The 19662-nt window shown below is 33.0% G+C and overlaps 1 protein-coding gene and 1 long non-coding RNA gene across 2 annotated transcripts; one reads left to right on the top strand and one right to left on the bottom strand.

The window, feature by feature from the left end:
- Positions 1-998: 998 nt before the first annotated feature.
- LOC140015469 (uncharacterized) lies at positions 999-1930 on the bottom strand. Its single transcript, XR_011822098.1, has 2 exons — positions 1792-1930; positions 999-1350 (listed from the first exon to the last, which is right to left on the bottom strand). It is a non-coding gene; the product is annotated as an uncharacterized lncRNA (long non-coding RNA).
- A 14487-nt stretch (positions 1931-16417) lies between these two features.
- LOC113711798 (V-type proton ATPase subunit G) lies at positions 16418-18495 on the top strand. Its single transcript, XM_027235004.2, has 4 exons — positions 16418-16508; positions 16728-16828; positions 16959-17111; positions 18336-18495. The coding sequence occupies exons 1-3, from the start codon at positions 16418-16420 to the stop codon at positions 17100-17102; spliced, it is 336 nt and encodes a 111-aa protein (XP_027090805.1). The 3' UTR covers positions 17103-17111; positions 18336-18495.
- Positions 18496-19662: the final 1167 nt, after the last annotated feature.

Raw genomic sequence — 19662 nt, forward strand, 5'->3', positions numbered from 1 at the left:
TGCGGAAGTAATTTCCAAGATGCTAAACTAAATCTACTAGCCTATCCTTGTCCATGCTGAAACCTTCAACTTCTTGTATCTTGTTAGGATCGAAATGAATATACTAACACCGATGGATTAACATGAGAAAAACTATTTATCTGGGAAGTGGTTAGAGTCTTAGAGAATTTCTTTTGGGATTTTTGAAGTTTGTCTTTTCGACGTACTATTAGGGTACAACAGTAACTTTTAATTTTTCTTCTTTTGGCTTATAGGCCAACCCTTAGCTTTTGTTTTTGTTTTTAGCGCATTTAATTAACTTTTGAATCAAGCAATTGTCAAAAATTTAAATGAAGTGGATTTTCAAATATTTGATTTTCATCGCTGTTTCAATTGAAATCACAAGTATAAATGGCTAATTTATGTAAAATGGATAATGAATAACTAGGAAAGTTATTTTTCTAGTAAAATGGCTAATTTATGTAAGTACAAATGGATAATGAATAATAATGCATTAAATTTACATGTATGCTATAGCTAGTTATTAAGTAACCCGTGTTTTTTTTTTCCATCGAAATATACCCACACTATTCATATAACTAGTGAATGATAATCTATTAGAAGTTTCAAGTTTCAAAGATGTTAAATCTCTGAGGTTTTTTAATTATTCAATACAAAACTAGTTATTTATATATTTATTCATTTGTACATAATGTAGTCGGGATTGTGATTTTTTGCAGAAAATTTTTTATATTTTTTATAAATATATTTTGCAATCTTTTTTTTTTACCTCACATACATCAAATCGTTATAATATATTTTTCTACAAAAACTTTTAATAATAACAATCCAAACAGGCTGGTGCCTCCATTGAAGATCCATCCGTCTTACGTCTTACGATAAAGTCTTCCTTTTATATACATTAACACTCATCTTTAGGGGCTCGTCGATCAACATGCACTTCATACTCTATATTTTACCTAGCAAGTTATCTTTAGTAACATAATCTTAAAAATGGATTGAAGAAATTTAACATTTTTTTTTTATATATATTTAATAGAACAGTACATGAAACAATTAACTCCCAAACGGCCCAATTTATTGAAACACTACTAATTATCACAAGCTTGCAGCCAATTTGAAGAGGTTCTTGTGTCCATTGACTATCGAAGGCTCATCCGGTTGCAGTACAAATCACAGTCCCGTCATGACGATAAAGCTTGCAGTGTGGTTTAGCCAAGCAACAGTTGCAGACGGGGCGAAGTTTCTTGTGAGGTGGATGTGGGCAAATCATGTAAGCTGCTTTGAAGCAGACGAGTGGGCATACTTTTGCACTTGCATGTTCCGGCTTCCATCCCAGTAGGATTGTTGCTGTTTCAATTCAAATCACAAGCATTGACTTAATTGTAAATCCCCATTTTCCACTAAAATGGCCAATTAACATACATAACTACAAATGCTTAATAATAATAATAATGCATTCAACTTAATTGTATGCTAAATTTAACTAAATTACTAATATGATATCTAACTACGCATACAACAGTCAAATGAAATCATGTACATCAATCTAGTAGATGAACGAGGAATTCATATCGCAAATTGAAATGGAAACAATATATTATCAATCAATACTAAATTTGGCTGACCATAAATTATCTATGGACATCCAGAGTATTAATCACATGAAATTTGTCAACATTATATCACAGAAAAGATGAAAGGTTTTAGTGCGGAAAATATACTTAGAATACTCTAACTTGGAATGAAAACCAACTACATATTGTGAATCATTTGCAGAATTGAGCGTACCGCAAAAGAGGAGAGTGATAATACCAACTTTTGTACCAGCCATGTCTTGGTGGGTTATGCTCCAAAGGGTTCTGCCATGGTTTTTATAGCACAGAAGACAGTCACCAAAAACATAGAAAAGTAAAAAGAAAATTAAATAAGTCCTCTTACACACCAACAAAAAAAAAAATTGGAGTAGCTATGAATTGGTCAAGTGGTGCCTAGTCAAATTCAGCAAAGGGATACAGAAAATGATAAGCAGCTGGAAGAAGGTTTCCATGCTAGTTAATTAATAGGTTTTCTTTGCTAGTGGGAGTATATTTATCTTTTATGAAAGATCAGCAATAATCGCCAGTTCAAATTCACACCTAACTTATTATGGCGGCTGGGCTGTATAGTTGAGGTTCGGCGCAATTGAGTGCAAATACCCATTATATTATTTCTGTACATCTCTCTCTTTATATATATGTATGTTCGTATACATTAAATTGGTTTACACAAAGAAAATCTATGTGCATAACGAAATTATATAAAGGTGTACAACTACTTTTAGAATAGCTGGTCATCAAGAGAGTTTCAAATCTCTACTTGGATGTAAGTCAAGGAATTAAATCCCTTGGATTGTATTTTAAAAAATTCAGACTTTTCTGAAAATTTCGTCAGTGGTTAGGTCCTTCTCCCCTAGTATAGATTAGGAGTAGATCTAGAATAGATTCTATTGTGTCTCAGAAAAAAAAAAAAAAAAAAAAGAAATTATGTAAAGGTGCACGTCATCAAAATTGCAACGATACCTGCTGGAGTTGTAAATTATATCTTGAGAGTTGAGATTTGGACTTTACATTCAAAGTCCACAGCAAGACTGTGCGCAAGATGTCTAATCTACTAGCTCATCCTTATCCATGCAGAAACATTCAACTTCTTGTATCTTGTTAGGATCGAAATGAATATGCCAACACCGACGGATTAACGTCAGCAAAATTATTTATTTGGGAAGTGGTTAGAGTCTTAGAGAATTTCTTTTCGGAATTTTTGAAGTTCGTCTTTGTAACTTTCGACATATTAGGGTACAACAGTAACTGATCAATGTTCTCAAGTCACGTTACCACCAATGAAAGAAGTCAAGACCCTATTGATACAAACAAGTGCAATGTATTCCATGCATTCTTAGGACTTATAGCTGTGCGTAGCCCCGGAAGATTCGCTCACAAGGACCAAATTTATGAGGACAAATCATGTAATAAGAATTATATGTGTGTGTCTATATATATATATATATATATAATAGGACTCATATTATAGGAACTACACCAATAAAAATAAGCACTTAGTTTAACTCCATAAGACCTTAACGTGGAGGTATCCTATTAAAAATTCTAAGGTCAAGTTTGAGATAGCTTTTGTCAAAGCCTTACGTATTCAATTTTGACCCTTAGAAAAAAAATAAAACTTTTGATCATGATAATGCTTGAATTCCTTGATAGAGTTGAGTTTTTACAAGTACTTATTATGTTCGCAATATCTAAGCGTGCATGGGACCTTGAAACTTAAGGGATTCTTTTACTTTGTTTCTACTATACGCAAATAATATATATATATATATAAATAATTTTATATACACTATCACGGTTGGATAAATGATATATGAGCAAATTTTGAATTTTAAATTTTGCATATGTATTATATATCTAATTGTGATAGTATATACACTGACAGTATACATAAAATTAATCATATATAAATGTGTGTGTATATACGTAGATTTGTTTTTCGTTGGTTTGTTTCATTTGTTTTTGTTACTTCCGTGGAAGTTGATTGCTCAATCAAAAAAAATCACAAAACACAAGGCAATCCCGTGGAATGAATGTGGTCATCATGACTAGTATATATAATAAAATTGTATTCTTATACTTATCTGTTTTCTTATTCTCCATTCTCATCAGAAGAAAGGTCTATTTAATAGTGCGATACCACTTGTTGATAGAGGTTTTAGGTATTAGTTTTTAAAAAAAATTAAAATCAAATGAAAAAGTGTGTATATTGGAGGAGAAACGACAATTGATGATGTATTTACCCGCATGCAAAATTTTCTGTAAATTAGGTGCAATTGAAAAACCCTTGAAAGAGAACAATCTCTTTATTACGGACTAGGGAGATCCATCCAGAGCCCAATAAAAGGAAAATTGAAAGATTTCCGAAGCTTTGCAATAATATCTTTTCTTCCTTGATTTTGTAATAGTATATTGTCTTCGTTGTAGTTCTCATCCCTTGTCCAATAACTCAAGAAATTAAAAGAAAAAAGAATGGTAATTAAAATATGCACACAGAATGGTAATTAAATAATTCTAATTAATGGCACCACTATCAGAGAGTAGCAGACTTCCGTCTACTTTCAGGTTTACCATTAATATCTTCTAGTCCACTAGTTGAGAAAATAGGGAGAACATTAATTAGTCATAAAAACCTCAAAATTAATATTGAGAAGAAAACTAGAAAGATCAAGTGTTACTAGTCTATTTTATCCAATAACATTCATCAAAATGAATTTCACTGAAGAATTTAATACAAAACACAACACAATCACAGAAAGGTTGTTGCCAAAATACAAAACCATAGTAATTTAATAAACTCATATTAATGAATTTCAATCTTAACAAATATGAACCGCTTGGACCAAGAGCTGAAACAATCATGCCACTTTATTTATAACTGAATATTTTTAATAAGAATACATGAGTACAAGATCACAACTGAAACCCACAATTGTGCACAAACACAAATAATTAGTAGTTATTTACAATTGAGCGACACATTATCAAATGTATATTTTGTGAATGCAGTAGTTGCGACCAGAAGCATGTGAGTTAGGAATTTTTATGCTATCGCCAAATTAAAAAGAAAAAATAAAACACATTTTCTCTTCTAATTAAAATCATGCATTTTTCTTTTTGACCAGAACCAACAAGGCAAAGAAGAAGTCAATTGGCAACATGAGATGAAGTGGTGATAAAGTTACAATGACCTCTTGTACATTAATTACGACGATAGATCCATTGACAATGAAATTGGATGACCATAAAATCTACGAATGTGATAATTAAGCTCATGAAGTGAATCTATTTTTTTTATTTTGGTAATTAAAAATTTTGGATAAGTTCAGCTCCGATCATGCCCCCAAAAGCATGGATCATTTTTTGGAATTCTTGCAGATTGTTTACCAATATAATCCTCACATCAACAGTAAGATTTCAATACATGACCTTTTTATAAAAAAAATGATCCGTTCTTATCAGTTGAGCCAACTTGTGTTGACGAAGTGAATCTATAATTACCAAAAAAAAAAAAAAAGACTCTTCTTATTGTAGATTAATATATTATGTTGGAGATGTAGCTTGAAAAACTAATAAAATATTGGTCACTTTGCTTGGGGAATGGAACGTACCGAACAGAAGGAGAGTCGCGATGCAAATTCTCTTTGAAGCCACATTTTGTGGATTATGCTTAGAAGGAGCTTCTCCTGTGGCATTTAGCAAGGAGAACTTATCTTTTGTGTGTGTGAGAGAGAGAGAGAGAGAGAGAACAAATATAGACAATTGATTTAATTCCTAGAGGAAAGTACGTAGAAATTGCAATAGTTATCATTTCACCTAAACCCACTTAATTTAATTGCCAGTCAAATTCAACAAAACCATGATGACTTTAAGAAATAGTGAGCCTCTAAAAGCAAGATTACACACTAGGTTATGGATTTTCTTAGCTTGAGGGATTGTTGTTTCGTGATGAGTATGCAATTGCAGCTCTCTTTCAAAGGGACATCGTATTCAAAGTCCACCAAATTAAAAGAGAATTTGAATTTTTAGCTTACATATGCACTATTGACTTCATGCATGTCATTGTATTTAATTGAGTGCAGTAAGGAACGATTAGTTAATTTCTCTTGAGAAATGTACTTGAACTTCTCTAGTAATTTTGGATCATTTGGTTATAAACTTTACTGATCAACTATCCCGAGCACTTTTGAGGTAATTCCACTAAAAATGTATTCATAACGAGAACCAGATAGATGGATGGAACATATTGTGCAAGTAGCAGTGGAATATGCATTTATAGGAGGACCAATTTCTTCATTAATCTCCCCAATAGTTAAGCGGTTAATGTATGAAATCCCAAAATCTTGAAGTTAAAAGTAGTCATTTCAAAACATTTTATGGCGGCTAACTTTTGAATTATTTCGAAGTAACTTCTTCCAAATTTTTGCACTAAATCTAATCTCCTAGTCAAACAACTGGAATAGACATGTTCGATCACAATTATTAGGGTTAAATATACTTTAACCCCCTATAGTTTAGCGCGTTTTTCCATACCTCTCTTGTAGCTTCCAAAAATTTACATTCATAACGAAATCAACTAAAATGTCAAAAGTCCCCCTATATAAAGTTGACAATTATTTATTAATTACAAAGGGATTATGTATATATTTTGAAAATCATAAAGGAGTTATGTGGTAAAGTACTAAATTATAAGGGAATTATGCGGTAAAATATAAAATCATAAGGGGCTAAAATGTCATGCATATTATACTTATATATTTTGGTCATTTCAACTATTTTAGCTTTTAAACAAGAGTAATCTCAACATTTCGATGAGTTTCATTGTAGAAGATTATTTCCGTCATTTTGATATTTTAACCCCAATGATTAAGGGGTTATGTATAACTTTTGAAACCACAGAGGATTTAAATGAAAAATCGCTAAACTGCCTAGGGATAAAGTGTATTTTACCTCAAACATTAAAATCCTTCAATGAGTTTAACCAGTATGCGTGATTTTAATCTTAAATAATAGTTTTTTTTATTTGTGCTGAAGTCGGGACTCAGAATTCTTTGTTCAAGTTCAGGGAATAAAGAACAATATTTTTTCAAATGCCTCAACTGCCCTTGGGGTCAACTAAAATTTCACCTTTATAATCCCAATTTTAAACTCTTCATATTCCCATTTACATGACTTCTCGTATTCCCAGCCCCGCCCCACCCTTCTTTTTTCTCGTGCTTCTCCACACTTTCCAATTTTGTCTACGGACTCGCTTATTTCGTTCTGCTTTGCCTCCCGAAATCCCCCTCCCCAGACCGGTAGTCACTTGAGGCAAGGCTGCCCCAATTGTTTTAAAACTCGGCCAGGAGGTGAACCGTCAATACCATAGGGCCAAGGTTTAAAAGGGTTCAACTGGTTGGTCTGGTCTTGAAAAATTAGATGACATCATCATGAAGTCGTAAATATATTAATTATATATTAGCATAATAATATGAAAAAAAAAACTTATAGATATAATAGTATCATATTTTGCCTCCCAAAGACTTTAAGTTTTGGTGGGTAGGAGGTTAAGAATTCAAACCTTGTCTCCCATCAATGTACCATTATATGTGACTTCTTCTCAATCCATACGGATGTGTAGTGCATTCGTCTAGTCCGATGGCGTTCAATCCCATTGATTTTTCTAGACTCCGTTAGGCTATCCCCCCTCCCCCCAAGTGTAGGCTAGAGTAGAAATAGGAATAGAAGTATGATAGACTAGATGTTGCCGTTTGAACAAAAAAAAAATAGTATCATATGAAAAAATAATCCTTTTGTCTCTTTATTTTTGTTTCCATGACTTCTTATAATTTAGAAGCATTAAAGTCTAGCTCTAATTAGATGTTCTTAAATTTTACATGCAAACTAATGAGTCGATAGCCATATATGTAAGAGTTGTTTGAAAATAGGCATCAAAATTAATGTTGCAAAAGAAAATTAGAAAATATATTAGAAACTTTTATAGTTATCCAAATATAGGGGGAGAAATGTAATAATGAAACCTTAAGGTGTTTAACTCTAATTTCTTCTTTTATGGCCTTTATATCTTGGTCGTCAGGCTCCGTTTGGATACCCTATTTTTGGTCCTATTTTTTAATAGACAAGTTTTTTTTTAAAACTTCGGCCTTGTTTGGCAGACAAGTTCTTTGCCAAGTTTGTTTGCTATAAGATTTTTAAAAATTTTAACTATAGTAACCTCAAAAAAATTTTCAAAATTTTTAAATTATACACTTCAAAATATTTAAAAAAAAAACACATTTCAAAAATTATTTAAAAAACTTCTACAATAAGTTATAGTAAAATTTTAGAAACATTCAAAAAGCTCACTTGCCAAATGGGGCCTTTGTTTACAGTAACCCTTTAAAAACATTCCAAAAATTTTAATATACATACCCCAAATACCAAAAAACACACAAGTTTTTTCTTTCTTTTCCTTCTTCCTCACCTCACCCACCACTACCAGCCGACAGCAACACCTTCCCCTTTTTTCCTCTCTAATCCTCCTTCTCTCCTTTCTCTTCCTCTCTCTCTCCTATATCCTTTTCCCTTCCCTTCCCTTCCCTCTCTCCCTTTGGTTGCGTGACCAACAATGAGAGGGAGGGGAAAGGAGAAAGGGGCAAGAAGAGGGAGAGGAGGAGGGGGAGGAGGAGGAGGGAGAGAAGAGAGGAGAGGAGGAGAAGGGAGGGAGGAAGGAGGAAAGAGGAGAAGAGAGAGAGAGGTAGTGGAGGTAGTCAATGATGGTGGCGGCTGGTGGCCAATGGTGAGATGGGAGGGAGGAAGAAGACCAGCAGTTGTGTGAGGAGGAAGAAGAGGAAGAAGAAGAAGGTAGAGAGAGAGAGAAGGAAAAGAAAAAGAAAATGAAAAAAAAAGAAATTTTTTTCTCCAAATCCTCAAATACATAAATTTTTTTCTACAATTTGTACAGTGAATTATAGTAAATTTTTATAAAAATACCCAAAAACATCATCATCCAAACAAACCCTATTTTTCATGAGTTTCGTATTCCGGTTTCAAGTTTAAACTTTCGTCTCTTTTTTCTTCCATTTTGTGTCAAATTTTTCTTCCAATCCATTACTTCTGCACGGTTGACTTTCTTGTCTTTATTTAACCAAATAAGAACATGTAAAGTTCTTGGGTTCGTATGGATTAGGTATTTTTAGAAGTGTTTTTATAAAAATATAACATTATATTTGAAAAACTTTCTACCGAAAATAATCCGTATTAGGCATGTCAATGAATTGAATCTTATCCAGATCCAACTCAGATCCAATGCATTTGGGTAGGATTTAAATTTAATTTCTCATACTCAGACCCTACTCAGATCCAAACCCTATAAAAGAGTTATAGGTTTGGATAGGGTTTGATTTTTTATGATCCATATCCAAATCCAAACCCATACCAGATCCTATCCAGATCCATGTATATATAATTAAATTACATATATTAGTAAATTTATTAAATATTCTAATATTTTATAGTCATTGGATCCAATACAGTAAGATTTCATGATTGTTTTCTTTTTCAAACTAATCCTAGTTGTCATTGTGATTAGTACAATTTTTTTCAGAAAAAAGGAGTAAAAGTAAAGGCAAATAAATACACAAGTAAATACAGTTGAAGTTTTAAAAATGAATAGAAGTAGTCAACAATAGTTATTTTTTTGAATTTATAATATTGCATTCAAATTCTCCAATATTAATTTTATTATTTGAAAATAAAAATTGGATAGTATTTATATATATATTTTTAAATCTTTATGTTTTTAATAGATTTTTACTTTAGTGTGTTTGAAAAAATACAACGAATACCCATTGGATATCTAGATCCATGAGTGTCTGAATTTGGACTTATTTTTTCAGACTGTGAAATGTTTTTTGATTGACAATAAGTCTCTCAGTAACGGTGATTGACAATTTAAATTGATGCTTTTGATTTGAATTGAAACAGCAACAATTCTACTCGGATGGAAGCCGGAACATGCAAGTGCATTATTCCCACCCGACTTCATTAGGCCATGCATACCCCTCTGCATTCCAGCTGCTTATATGACTTGCCCACCAGCACCTGACGAGAAAATTTTTCCGCCAGCGTGCAACTGTTGCTTCGCTAGATCAGGCTGCAAGCTGTATCAGTTTGATGGGACTGTGATTTGTACTGCAGATCATGAAGACTTCGATAATTAATGGACACAAGAACTTGTAGAAGTGGCTACAAGCTACAAGCTACAAGCTACAAGCTTGTATTGCAATAAATTGGCCCCTTGGGGATTAATTATTTCATATCCTTGTTCTGTTATATACTGTTTTACCGTGTATGAGCGCCTAAAGCACACTCGATGATGTACGTGCAACAAATGAAGTTGAAAATTTAAGTAAAGACTGTTTTTCTTTAATTTTTCAACACCAAAGAAGCCCCAAACCTTTCCCTTTACTTCCTAACTCAATTTCTTGGGGCATCCAAATCCCCCGCCAACACTTGATAAGCTCAAGCCCATGAATTTTATTTTATTTTTTCTCCAGTTGATGTAATATTAACATGTATATATGTTGGCTATGAGAAGTACAAGACTATCAGATGATGCTATATCTCCTATTGATAGTTTTTATCTATTAGCTAGCGTGCATGTGCTTGATTATCGTTTTTTGTGTGTGTGGATATATTTGATTATCATTTTTGTGTGTGTGTATATATATCCTATACTCATTTATTAAAATGATAATTGAGTGAAAGTAATTCATTATTGGCCAACTTCATATTTCAACTTGTAGAGCACTGATTTCTTCTGACATAGCTTGGTTACACTCTTGATATTTTATTAGCATTGGAAAAAAAGGATGGTCCAGATAACTCCACAACAGGTTTAGAGATAAGATTTATTGAACGACTAGTGTTTGTGTTTTGGTTGGTCGTGTGAGAAGGTAACATATGGTGAGTTCGTTTGGGTAGAACAAAGGCTAGCTGCGGGTTGATTTAAATCTACTACTGGATTAATGCCTACGAGATTATGACCAGGAGTTTGTCCAAGAGTTAAAAGGCAAAGAAGAAATAGAAGATAAGTCAGGAGAGTTCAAGGGATTGGTGGATAGTGGATTAGATTGAGGAGTGGTGATTAGTGGACATTGGATTAGGTTGGGGAGTGGTTAGACTCCTACATATTGGGGATCAGACCAGGATTGTCAATATTAGAATGATTTTGACAAGAAGGGTTAAGAGTTATCATTGGTTTGTGATAGGAGATGTGTATAGGAGCCAGTGGAAACATAAATTGGTGAAATAAGCCAACGTAGAATGGAATTGGTTTGTCTTTGACCTGATACTGGTGGTGGTGGACCAAGTATTATTCAATGATTCTCAATTTGGTTTTCTTCGACCTGAACGTGGCATAAGACAGGGTGATAATATTTAACCTTATCTTTTCCTCAATTGTGCCTAAACTTTTTCTTGTTTCAAATGAATTTAAAAGTGTCAATTTTAATTGTCATGGATATGGTTAGCCAATAAAGAATTGAAATTACATACTAGAGGCAGTAGTTCGCTATATTGGTTATATGCAGCCACCTTATTACACCCAAATATTTAGGAATGTCCCTGATAGAAATGGTATTAGGGGACTAAATGATTTTAAATCCCTCAAGCTGGTAACGTTCATCATAGTGCATATTGATGAAGATATATATATATAGTACTTTAATCAACGCACTACCTTAATCTATAATAGATTTGGATGGCATTAAAATTACCAAAAGTATTGATCTCATGATATTGGTCAATATCATATCTAAGATGATACGTATTCATGTAGTGGAAAATATAATTAGAAAACTCTGAGTTGGAATGAAAAAACTTAAAAGAAACTCTGCTAACCGCAGAGCAGGAGGGTGATTAGACCAACTTTGTTACCAGCCATGTTGAGGTGATTATGCAGCAAAGCCCGATGGGTTCAGCAGTGTGATTTATAGCACAAAGGATCATCACCAAAAAAAAAATGAAAAATTTTATGAACACATAAAAAAAAAAAAATTTCCCCAGAGACGTACACGGAACGAAACCACACTCTCAGTCATAGCTGGAATGTGAGATATAGCTGGAAATGGGATTTCATGCTAACTGAAACGTTTTCTTATCTAGTGGGACTATTATTGGCTCGTTTGATAAGTAAGTTTTTTGGGTGTTTGTATAAAACATTGTTGTAACTTATTGTAGAAATTATAGAAAAAAATTTTGAAATGTATAAATTTTTGAATATTTTGAAGTGTATAATTTAAAAATTTTGAGAAGTTTTTTGAAATTACTGTAGATAAAGTTATTAAAAAACTTGTAACAGACAAACTTAACCAAAAACTTGCTTGCCAAACAAGGCCATTGTTTGTCAAAAGTCAGCAGCTGCAGGGAATTCAATTTTCACATGTAATAACACAAAGGTTATTATGAGGGTTGGGCAGTACAGTTGAAATTGGGCACTGCAATTGAGTGCTGTTGTTGAATTTCTTTCAAGATTTGATGTACATTTCTGTATCATCCGGAAATCTGTATTTGAATTCGTCCACCTAGCTGCCCTGAGTTGTAAATTATGTCTTCAAATGTGGACACAACATTCAAAAGTCCACCACAAGGCTAACTGCAATAAGATGCTAATCTGTTAGATTATCCTTGCATAAGTATTTGACTTAATTGCATCTTGCTAGCATCGAAATGAATATTAGTTAAACCAATGGACTAACATCAGCACGTGACTGCCAGGGGAGGGGCCGATGGGATTAGGGTCTAGTACGGTTTGGTCTGACTACATTATTTGATGTATAATTATATTATATTATTATAATTCGAGATAAAAGCGACATATATGAATAAAATATTTGACATATATCCAGTATAACATGATAATATATTTGTATAACAAAAATTTAAACATGTAAAACGACTGAACAAAACCGTACAAAGTACAGTTGTACTGAGCCCTCACGGTTGCATTGAGTCCTTGTCCCGACTGATGTAAGAATTTTGAAGACACAATAGCAATGTATTCTTTCGGACCATGTAGTAGCTCTGTATAGCTCTTGAAAATTCGCCCTCAAGAACGACCAAGTTTATGAGGTTACTTCATGTAGTAAGTAGGGTTTATCTTCCAAGCGCTAGCTATACCAATTAAGCACTTGGTTTAAGTCCATAAGGTCTTGAAGTTAGATGTATACTTTCGAAATTCTAAGGGCCAAGATTAAGTTTGAGTAGTAACTTTTGTCAAAGTCCTAATTTCTAATAATGAGCTTCAGATAACTCATGAATTTCTTGATACAGTAGATTTTTAAGAATAATCAACTTTAGTTATTAACCATTTCAGATCTTATAGATTTGAGTTCATTGTTTCGAGTCGTTAACTATTCTTTTCTCAAAAGTCATATTGGGATTTTTCTTAATTTCATTTTGATTGTCTTTACCTAAAAATTGAGGAGGCCTGTTGCTCAATTATGCTCATCATTGCTAATCTTTTCCACAAATCCGCTAATCTAACTTGGCAAATTTAATTCTTGAGAGACTGTTTATAAAATTAAGATAGCTCATAAATCCATCAGGCATCCCTGATCTAACCCCCCACTCCAATAATAACTCCAGATTTTCCTTAGCTCATGGAGCTTTAGGCCAAGAAACACATGTTAATTGTGCTGCACTCACTACTGGTGCAACAAATTGCACAGTAGAACCCGCATACTTCAAAAAAATGTTCTTATTCCTCTCTTGCCATAAATGCCCAAAAACTGTGGCTGAAAATACCTATCTTCTGAGCTTATCAGCAAAAGAATCAAGTATTACATGTTTGCTCTATCAATCAACTTCCAATTGCCAGTTCTTAATCTTTCTATAAAACAGACGCATTCTTTGAACTTTGTCCCAAACACATTGCGAAAAATGATCAATAGATTCAGTAATCTGTCCACACAGAACACAGATTCTGAACACGCCATCTACAGTCTATCTTTATTGGATAGCCAACCATAGAATAAATGCAATTTTTTGAGTATTATTTCTGATCCATACTAGCTTGTGCCATCCCATCCCACTCTGAAACTAGAAGAAAAAATTTCTTCATTGCAGATTTAATCGAGAACTCACCTGTGAAAGAAGCCAGCCAACTCAAATGATCCTCTCTATGCAAATATTTCTTCAATGAAAACTAGTTTTTCTGCCCCGCCCCTCAAACCCACCACAAAAAAAAATCAGATCATGTGACTTCCAAGCTCATTTAAAGTATATATTTATTTCATGATAATCTTAAGAAGAAACTCAAAACATGAATTCTAGTGGTTATATTTTAAGAACAAATGTTAATCATAATTTGCAAATATTCAAATTAAACACAATTTATTCATTGGCAGGTGAAAAATTTTACAACACGCAAGTCTGATACACAATCAAAAGTTCTACCGTACACAATCACGGTTATGAAATCGTAACAATGCTTCCTTGTCCGTAAATTGTAGAAAGCTCATTAGGTGCCAATACAAATCAATGTTCCATTGGCATAATAAAGCTTGCAGTCTCGCGGGAGGACACAACAGTTGCAGACTGGGGTAAGCTGCTCAGACCCTGAGGATGGGCAAGTCGTATAACCCTCTATTTTAAAACAAATCTGTGGGCAAAGTTTTGCACTTGCATTAGCCACCTTGCTTCCCAGCAGAATAATTGCTGTGGTAAATAAAAAAAAAAAAAAAAAGCAAACGTTAACATTAAGTGTAAAGTGTCTTATTTTTGGGCTTGTGGAATGGTAATTTATTAAGCAAAGTGAGCAAGAACAGTAAAACTAATGTTTTATTTATTGTAAACCACGATTAATGAGAAATTTTGATGTAAAAACAACTTCACATAAAAGTTAATCTGTTGAGAAATGGGGCATACCGCAAAGTAGGACAGTGATGTTACCAACTCTATTAGCATCCATATTTTTATGAGGAGTTTTGCTTCAAAGCAGCGGTACCTATGGCTGTAGTCTATTTATAGCAAGGTTTGGACCAAACTAGTAAAAACATATGTATAATGAATTCCTCCTTTAGAGTCAAATTCAACAATGAACAATGAAGGTTTTGATAAACTCAATTGACTAATTGAGGTGCTTAAAACTGTAGCGAGGAAAAGAAAAGTATCTGGAATTACAGGAAATTCAAATTCACACCTAATTAAGAAAAGTATCTATTATAGTTAGGACATTCATTCAAAGTCCAAGAAGAGGAAAATTGCAAATAAAAGGACAAGGGTCCAATGATCAAAGGACAAAGGTCCAAAGAGTATAAACAAATGCTGAAAGCATATCTGCTAATGTTTAATATCATATCATTTCCATTTCTAGGGATGCATCAAAAGTAGCACTTTTCAAACAGCAAACTAAGAGCATCAATGTCCTCTAATATAAGAGCGTTGCCATTCTATGTTCCCTGGAATTTTGCCTCTGGATTTGATCCACTAATTGCTTACTTGTCATTGCAATTTGGATGTGTCTCCATCCTATTTGAGCAGCCTTACTGATTGTTAGTTTAACAGTCTCTGCCATGTCTTGCAGCTGATCCTCTGAGCTCCTTTCCTTCATTGCCCAGCATGCCAATACAGTTCCTGATTGGTCTTTCGCGATGATTCCCATTCCTGCCTTTCTGGGACAGGCTGCGTACTTGGATGCTGTTGCATCATGGATCCATTTGGCTGCTCATAGCTGTTCTCCTAGCCTATCTATTATTGTCTCCATTATCAAGAAGAATCGAGTAATATCAGTTAAATACCTAACATCTGCTAAAAATTACAACTACCATACACGTGTTCAATTGCTAACTTTCTATCATAAATATGGGATTAATGACTTCAAACTGCATAAATATTTGTCATACATGTCTTAACTACATTTTATCATTTAAATTTGTTCGGGTACTCACTTGAAAAATTACCCTTCTCAAAAGTTGTAATGGTTTTTGGTCTTCAATTTTTTGAGGTTACAATGGAAGACAACCAGCTTATTTCCTCAATATTTGGTCCATGCTGCCATCTAACTCTCCCCTAAAATGCTGGAAAAATATGAAGCTAGCTACTCATACTTTTTTTTTTTTTATTCCGAATTTCCTTGCATTTTGCTACCTGTAGAAGATTGCACATGTTGCCCTCGGAATAGCATTTAGATATCTATTAGAAACTTCCATCCATAAGCTTATAATAGCCAGTAGCAGAAAATGAACGCTAATGACTAGGACTAACCGTAACTAATCAACACCCTATTCACAAGGAGAGTAACAACTCCATCTCTCTCCTTTTCTGTCCCCTCACCCTCCTCCTTTCTGCAATTTTTCAAATTGTCCGAAAAGATATTTCATCAATATTTTCTTGTCCAGGTGATCTACCATTGTTATTTCTAATTAGCTATTTGGTTCCAATCATAACTTATCAATGCTCCTCATTGCAGTTTAGAAACAACATGTTTCCACGGCCCCTTATACTCAATAAACCTTCTATTATCAGGGTTCCCAATTCCTTGTTTGCCTAACAATTCCCTTATAATTTGCATTGCATGTCTACTAGATTTTGAAATTCTTATTTTTAATCACCTCAGAGTTGATCGCAGAAGATTAGTTGGAAACTAGTCATAGAATATTGATCTGTATGATTTTGTCAAAAAAAAGTTATTTTTGTTTCTTTCTTTTCTTTTATTTTTTTTTAATTGCTACCATGTTGAGCTAAATGGATTTCTAAACTTACCCATTGATTTTGGTGCAATATGCAATTTACATATTTTATTTTCATTTTCTGTTTCTTCTTCAGGTTGAAGAGCTATGATGGATGCAATGAGAGGACAAGGAGGCATTCAGATGCTGCTAACTGCAGAACAAGAGGCTCAACAAATTGTTTCAGCTGCTAAAAATAGTAAAACATAATTCCTATTTTGTTTTCCAGCATATATAGTCATAATTCCATAAAATTCCATAACTTCCTGAAATTCTACGAAAAATATAGCAATATGTTTGTTCTTTTTGTCCTTTTTGCTACTTCAAATGAACTTTTCTTGCAAATCCTGTCTTGCCCTTTTGTCTCTCTGGAAATATTACAAAATAGACGACTAATTCATAAATTTTTTCCCCACAGGCAAAATGGCCAAGTTGAGACTGGCCAAAGAAGAAGCTGAAGGCGAAATAGGACAATATCGTGCGAATTTGGAAGCAGAGTACCAAAGGAACATATCTGAGGTTTGTTTTCATTAGTTTAATACTTTGATCAGCCACTGGAATTTCAAGATTGATCCTATGGAATTCCTTGTTTGTCAGTTGAATATTTGAATGGCTGTAAATTCCTAGATGTTCCCTATCTGATTTACAGAAAAGTGGGAACTCCGACTTCACATTGAAACGTCTTGAGACAGAAACTGAGACCAAAATTCGGGACTTGAAGGACTCTGCCTCAAAAGTATCGGCAGATGTTGTTGCAATGCTCATCAAGTACATTACAACTGTGAAAAATTGATCCATGAAGGTATGTTCATGGTCATCATCGTCTAACCTCATATTGCTTTTGATGTTCTTATATTGAATCCCAAATAGAAAGTTTCCTAGTTCGAAAGTGTCGTTCCACCGGAACAGAAAATGAATATTAAACTGAAAAATAAAATGAAAATAATATAATACACACAAGTGTGGAGGGTTGAGGTTCGAATAGTTCGCTTTCTTTAAAGTGATTCAAGAATTTATGGAAGAATCAACTCTGGTGCAATAGGATTTCTAACTTATTACCTCTAAAATACAATAGCAATGTCATTAGTTTATACAACTAAAAGAGTATAACTCCAATAGCATATTTTTTTCTTACTTTACTATACATGAGATAGAAAAGTAAAGATTTCTTCTAACTCTGAAATACATCACTAATAGTCGTAGTACTAGTATTCTTTGTGTTTTCTGTCTCAAGGTACAGACATATACATAAGCGATGAAAAGCTAGAAAAAAACATAAGTTGCATTAATAATGGCATGCTAGATAAATGTAGGCGTTATTAGCTGGTTACATTGTTTTTGTAAGTGAAAACCTTTAATTTTTTATTATAAAGGTGAATTAATCAAAATCAGTCAAATACTATAACTCTCAAAAAACAGTTATTGTAGTTCTCTACTTATGCATTTAATTATCTTTTTAAAAGGATTTCTTTCATGAGGCACTTAAGTACACCTAAATCTTACCTAGCCTTCCATTTAAAAACACACACTAATAATTATTAATCTACCTTGCATTTATATAGGCTCCTTATTTAGCTTTAGATTTTCAAACTATTAACAATTGAACTACATATATAATGAATGTCCATTGGATACTCGTTAAATAGACTCTTAGTAATATAATCCAACAAAAAGTAATCCAATAAAAGTTACAGCTCATATCTAAGTAGCACAGTTTGATTCTTGCTTCCCATAGAAACTTAGCTAACCGCAATCCGGATTAAGCACGGATTTTAGAGCAATTTTGACTGAGAAAGCATTCATTTGGATAGGCTTTGTAGCCATCAAACTTTCCTCTCTTGTTGTCTATGTTTCATGTTCCTTTGAGATAAACAGTAAAAACAAACGAAAGATGTTGATTGTGTGGGATAAAAATAAAATAGGAGTTTTCTTTTTAGAAGGAAAAAGTATGCAGTTGCTGAAAATCCTTATTCACAATGCTTAAGCAATAAAGCAAATTAATTTTGATCATGAAGCAAATATGCAGGTGGTGATGCTGATGGAGTGTGCAATTGTACAAAGGGCAATAACTTGCAAGAGGACATTCAATGGAGCTGGTCAATAGTGATATTTTGACATTTTTGGAGATCTCTGTTGCCTGCTCTAATAGTCATTTCAATCTATTTTCTCTACAAGTGGATCTTTATTCTGATTCTTATTGTTTTTTGCAACAATTACAGCTTTGTAATTTTCTATTTTAGCCTAGTTGGTCCAGTATGTTTTGCCTCTCCATTTCTTGGCCCAGGAGGAGCGTTTTATAGCTTTTATGGAAAAGATGTTGGAAAAAGCACATTCTGATAGATAAACCTACTTAAAACCTACAACCTTTGACGCATTGAAAAAATTTAAAACAATAAGCACAACATGCTGGTGATCTTAAAGTTAGATAGGCCAATTGACATAGTCACCAAATAATTCAAAGAAATCTAAACTAGGGGCCTTTTGGTAATTTTATTATTATTTTTTGTTTACGTTCTTTGCTATGAATGAAATAGAATGCTTGTTTTGTTAATCAGCTAAAATAGAACATAAACATATTTGGTTCATAACACCATTTGAGAAACAAATAATTACAACTATGTTTGATTCGACATTACAAAATGATTAATGAGGTTAAAAAATTAATATAATGTAACAAATTAATATAATATTGAAGTTAGCCCGTAATTATGGATTGGGTTTGGGCCAAGCTAATTTCAATTTAAACTAGGTCTAACCCACATAATAGTATCAATTAAATATTTCATATGTTTAATACTTATACACATTCAAAATAAATAAGATTATATAAAATAATTGTGTGTTAATCTTAAAGCATTTTTCATTTAATTAAGTAATATATAATTAATAAATTAACAATTCATTTAATTAAGTAGTATATAATTAATAAATTGATAAAAATGTCATAAATATATGAGTTTAGTACTTTTTACTTATATCATATGAGTAAAACATTTTTTAAATCTTAAAACATATGATTTTTCAAAAAAAAAAATTGAAGCAAACCCAATTTCAACCCAAAACCCATTTTAGAAAAATGGGCGGAGATAAACTTTACATGTATGTGCTTTGAATGGATTGATTTCAGGTCTAAAACTGAGATTTATTTTTTCCTTATTTTGGGTTTAGACTCGTTGAAGCCCAATTAAGAACAAACCATAAGCGTTAACCGATGACGGTCAATTTGGCCCAGATCATATTAGGTGGTAACGTGTCAAATAGGATAAGGTGTCTTGTGGGATAATCAATGGTGGTTGAGTGAAGATATAATAAACAATTTACAACGTTAATTTATTGATTTTTCATTTTAGATG

This window comes from Coffea arabica, chromosome 10e, assembly GCF_036785885.1.
Source record: "Coffea arabica cultivar ET-39 chromosome 10e, Coffea Arabica ET-39 HiFi, whole genome shotgun sequence".
NCBI lineage: Eukaryota > Viridiplantae > Streptophyta > Magnoliopsida > Gentianales > Rubiaceae > Coffea > Coffea arabica.